At 30.2% G+C, this 5,716-nt stretch overlaps 1 protein-coding gene across 1 annotated transcript; it reads right to left on the reverse strand.

Annotated features, from left to right (window-relative positions):
- Positions 1-2,638: 2,638 nt before the first annotated feature.
- On the reverse strand, positions 2,639-4,560 carry LOC115875449 (fork head domain-containing protein FD4-like). Its single transcript, XM_030890910.1, has one exon. It carries the CDS (start codon positions 4,421-4,423, stop codon positions 3,662-3,664), a length of 762 nt encoding a protein of 253 aa, XP_030746770.1. The 5' UTR covers positions 4,424-4,560; the 3' UTR covers positions 2,639-3,661.
- Between the last annotated feature and the right edge of the window lie 1,156 nt (positions 4,561-5,716).

Here is a 5,716-nt window from a genome sequence, read left to right on the forward strand (position 1 = left end):
TACAGGCTAGTAATATTATCGTTTTTAGTAAAACGATAATATTACTAGCCCATTTGTATGCAAAAAGAAAACTATTTTAATCTTTATAAAAGAGTATACCATTAATTAAATATACCACCAGTATTTCCGCCCAAATACTAATTAACTACATACTTAATTGTGTACGTTAATAAATTATTCTAAATAAATGTGGATTTGAATCAGAAATCAATATAATAATAAGTTATGAAAATGAACGTCTCTGTTGTTATAAATAAGCATTTGTCAAAAAATTAAATATCATTTTTAAGGTGTTACTTTTTACAACGTTGTCTAATACACATACATTATTCAGTTTTTTTAGTATTTGGAGCAATTATTATTAATCAACGCAAACAGTCAATTAATGTAGTTTGAATACTGGAATCATATTAATTGGTCCTCTTTAACAAATATTTAAACAGTTTTTTTTTATTTTTTAATGAAATAAACGAACTATATCGACAATATTAGTATCTGTAGTACTCTTTAAAAATTTGGTACATCTTTAAAAATAATCTAAAATGTCAGTATTCCATGGGTATATTGATAAATGAGTTCTAAATTACAAGAAAATGCATTTTCTACGGACACTTAAAGAGATAGGTAAAAAACTGTATAATACAATTTGACAGACAATTAAATTGTGCATCTGATTCTCATAAAATATACAGGGTGTTTCATTTAAATCAAACAAGTTATTGCCGTTTAAAGCTAGTAGTTATTTAAAATAAATTTTTAGACACTCTGTATAAGGTAGTAAAGTTTTTATTATTGCAACACAATAACTGATCAATAAATAAACTTCAGTAAATATTTAGTATTAAAAACTTTGATACCCTCGGAGAAATGAAGCCTTAAAATTTATACTGCAATTTCACAAAATTGAAAATATTTCATAAACGGTAAGGTTTAAGTTTAATAATCCTTAATCAAATTTACCTTTATTTTAATCGTAGAAATTAAAAATGTAATAATATATAGGGTGTTCCATTTAAAAAAATACAACTTTGATATTTTTTATTTATTTGAGACACTCTGTATCTTGTAAAAATATTTTTAAATTGTAGCTCTAATAGTCCTTTAACGAACCCAAAACTTACAATTTGTAAAAATCTAGTCGTTTAGCTGCAAATTATAATGTAGCAGAATATTTTATAGATTCCATTATATTTAGTTTTTTGTTTAGATTTTTCCAATATTTTATAAATTAGTTCTCTCTATAATATTTTGCAGACATTTTCAGATATATTTTCATCAGATAGGAAGCCAACTTAGAAAGCAGTACAATCTGGTCCAGCTATTTTTGAGTTATAAATGGTGTTACTAAAGAAATATTTCTATTTGTTTTTACTGGTAAACCGATACTCTTCGAAAAAAAATTACTGGCAAAAATGGATGACAAATTAAAATTGAATAGAGGAAACGAAATATTTTTGTTTCGTGTTAATGCTATTATTATAAAGTTACTTGTAGTTAGCCAGAGTATTCTCGTCATTACGATACAACTTTAAATTGGTGTATGTACTTCACTAGACTATGTAGGAAAAGGGTTATAAAAACAATAAGCATCTTTTCTATTACTTATATATTTATGACAGATGCAGTTGAATGTATAATACAGAGAGAGAGGGAAAAGACATCCTAGATTACATCAATATAACTGCATTAAGTATATAATACTTTTTTATGTACAAATTTATCATTTTTATAATTGAAAGTATCATTATTACTTTTTTAAAGTCTTTCTCCAAATTGAATTCTAAAAGACTTTACTTTAAATCTATGTATTATACTTTTCCTGTACAAATAATTGTTTAAATAATCAGTAACTTAACAAAATAACAAATTTCAATTATAACTTAAGTAGTATTATCACATTTAGTTTAAGTCTACTTTATTGTTTGTTTTTATTTACACACATAGTTACAAAATAGCTCAAAATTATTACTCAATATTTTTAATATATTATTATTTCTTAACAGTTTATTGTTTTTTTTGAGATATTCTGTAAGAGTTCACAGGAACTATACCAAACTATATATACAGAGGAAATTTTAAGTCGTAACATCAATATTGTAATAATATAATACATATATTTCAATCAGAACTCAAAAGCTTTGTTCCAAAAAATGTACCTATTATTGAAAAATTCTGATGAAAAATGGTTTTCTAAAACATTTAAATGAGCAAAGACATAAAGTGTTTTAAATTATAGAACGGCTATTTTAATTTGAAGGCCCTGTAGAAAAGAAAGCTATTAAACATGTCTATAGACATATATAGCGTTAAATCCGCTTTTGATGATGCTTTATTCAACCAAAAATTATAGGTAGTGACCAATTATAACAGTTTTTTATACCTAGGTATATATTTTAATGCTTTTTTTATTCTCAGATTCGAAATTTATTGTCGGTTTAATTTATAGTATTATTCATGAAAGCTTGGTTTTTAATTTAAGAGACGTGTTGAATATTAAATTAACTTGTTTTTGGTATCTTAAGTTTTTAAATTAATCAAAAAAAAATAAATCAGCTAAAAAAAGAAGAAAAATTTAGTCCACAAACAAAAGTCTTCGAATTTAAAACTAAAATTTCTATTTATATTCAAAAAACAATAGTGAATATTATTAGGATTTGAGTTTTAATAGGCTGCAAACCAGTTTTAGTTTTTTTTTTGTGGCAATATTAATTGCAAAAATTAAAAATTCTATAGAACACAATTTAGTTTTGAACAATAAATTGGTATACAAAGACTTCACAGAAAATTATACAAGTCTATATTACGAAATCAAACACTAAATTTTGGATGCATGTTTGGCTAACCATGTTAGGAAATATGGTGAAATAATCCTACATGGTTAGTGAAATATGCGTCCACAGTTTAAAATCAAGAGTTTTGTTGTATTGTGATGGACTTGTATAACTTTATGTATCCGTGCTAAAATTCTTTAACAAGTGCTTTATTCATAATTTAAAATCTATTATAAATAAATATCCTTCATTGAAACAAATAAAACTTTTAAGAAACAAATATTGCTACTAACAAGTGCATTTGCCGAACTATAAATTTCATAGTTCTTCAGTTATATAGTTTCAGATTAATATAATACATTTACAATGCAATAAAAATTGCATCTTTCATTTATTTTGCGTTTACTTTTGTTTCTTATTTTTCAATATATATTTTGTATAAGTGTTTTTTTTTGGAAGAATTAAGAAATATAAAATATCCTGTTATATGTGTTTGAATTTATTGTTTCTAAAACTCTTTGCATTCATTTCTTTTCTTTTTAGATGAAATACACTTGCAATACAAAAAAATGCAATGTTCTGTCTTGTTTCCGGTTTGTGATTCCGATAACAAATCCGATAAATAAAATAAATCACATTTATACTCTATTCACAGTAAAAGCGTAAGCAATGCACATTAATATATCGTTGTTTTACATTATTCAAACGTCATTCAACACGAAGAAATGTCATTTGTATAATCGCCAAAATTCTTAAGAGATCAAAGCACATACCTAACTTGCCTGTCTAGAGAAAAGGTACGTTTAATTCTAACTTCACACTTCAGTTTAGTGTTTTTCAAATAACTCATCATCAAATTCGACTCGTGGAACTCATACCAATGTACCAAACTATAACTGTGACACCCTGAAGACCTCGTCGCTACCATTGGCTAATCCGTAGTCAAAATGTCCTGGTGGTGCTCCTTGCATTAACATAGGAGCAGCGTAAGCACTTAAGTCATAGCATGATGATAACACCCAAGGATGCACGTGAGGCAATATATGATGGGTCGCATTTGGAACAATTGGAGTAGGCTTATCCGGCGATATTAATGATTCTATTGTAAAAGATCTCTTCGGCCGGATGCAGGTGGTTTGCTCCGTGGGAGCTTTCGTCAGCGTCGGTGATGGAGGCTCAATTGGAGGCACCAAAGCAGGTGCCAGTGATGCCGCTGGGTTAATTACTTCAGCCGGGTTAGACGGAGGCGTGAAGAATAACCGATTGATGTTCGTCAGGGCTGCCAGTTCGTTTTCAAGCATCTCCTTGTCGCTTTTTAGCAGTTTAAAGCGTTTTCGCCGTCTTAACAAGCTTCCGTTTACGAACATGTCAAAAGCTGCGGGGTGGAGAGCCCAATATGCCCCTTTTCCTGGCCTATCGGGCTGTCTGGGAATTTTGATAAAACAGTCGTTGAAGGAGAGGTTGTGCCTAAGTGAATTCTGCCATCTTTGCGTGTTTTTCCGATAATACGGGAACCTGTCCGTGATGAACTTGTAGATTTCCGAAAGAGGCAGCATCTTTTCCGGGCTGTTCCATATAGCCATCGCCGTCAAAGAGATATAAGAGTACGGAGGCTTCTGGTCGCCGTAGCTATCCCTACTTGGACGCGGCATGGTTCTCAACCCTCTACAAACTCAACAACCTGTCACCACATGTCACTTTACTTATCAGTTTAGGAAACAAACACTCGTAAACGCGGTGCCGGTATCTCTGTGTGTGTTTAGTTAGCTTCGGAGCCGTTTGAACTGATCCTGTGAAAACATTTACCCAAGATTAAAAGGACGGCGACCGCCTCGCGACGGTATTGGTCGACGCCCAACAATGGCACGGTTCGAGCCGCCCCTGCTGTCCTTTTCCCTCCGACCAATGGTGTGGGTTTTGGTGCGTCCTGCTGGCCAATCAGGCTGCGCGCGGTCTCGTTGATGAATTGAGTTGATCGCGCAGGGCGACCGCATGCGTCATGGCCGGTACCGGCGGGCTTTTGCGTTTTCCTTTTGGGAAGGATGCGAGCTTTATTGAATCTAATTAAGGGCCTAATACGTACGAGTGGGAAATTTAGTGCTTTTAGGCGGTTTTTTGACGTTTTTCGTAATTGGATTGCTTTTCGGTTTGTTCAAAAGAGAGTCAGTCGAGTTTGTAGTTGTTAGTGTGTAAGGATGGGGTGGGGCAGAAGAAAATTAATATTTACCTTGTTTTCGCCTGTTGGGGTATTTTTGATTGAGATTTATTACTTCCTTAAATTTATTTATTAGCCATTTAGAGAAATAATTAATAATTATTTTATTCTGAAGTTTGAAGTTTTGGTATATGGGTATATATGGTTTCTATATAATTTTAATTATTAAATTATTTTTTAAGGTAATATAAAGGTTATCGAATTAATATTTAAATTTAATAGCTTATATTAATGTAATTTATTTTACACAATTTTTGTTTTTTTATGTTTTTGTTTGTTCTGCTTTTTTAGTATGAAAGATCTTTATTAGTAATTTTTGGAGATTTCAAAGAATTAACAATATACTTTTCAGGAAAAAATAATTCTATAAAATGTATTTTATTTCCCATACATCAAGGAAGATTATCCCTTCCTATTAACAGATTCAAAAGTGATTTCATTTTCAAATTTTGACTTTTTTGTACTTCGGTATCTTTAACATCGTTAAATTTTAATGTTGTGATATAATTCTATAGAAATATAATAATACCTAATTTGTGGTTACAAAGGCTGGCCGTAAACCCATTTAGAACTAATCTTTCATTTATTGGTTTTAAAATATTGCAAATTTTTCCGTCTTCTTTTACCTGATATTGTTAGATTAACAAAGAGCTCCTCCAAGTCTTTATCAAAGTATTCAATGTATTTATTGCCTTGTTTAGAATGATATAATTTCATTGTCGGGTTTTAC

Source organism: Sitophilus oryzae, unplaced genomic scaffold, assembly GCF_002938485.1.
Source record: "Sitophilus oryzae breed Bouriz unplaced genomic scaffold, Soryzae_2.0 scaffold_1387_pilon_pilon, whole genome shotgun sequence".
Lineage (NCBI taxonomy): Eukaryota > Metazoa > Arthropoda > Insecta > Coleoptera > Curculionidae > Sitophilus > Sitophilus oryzae.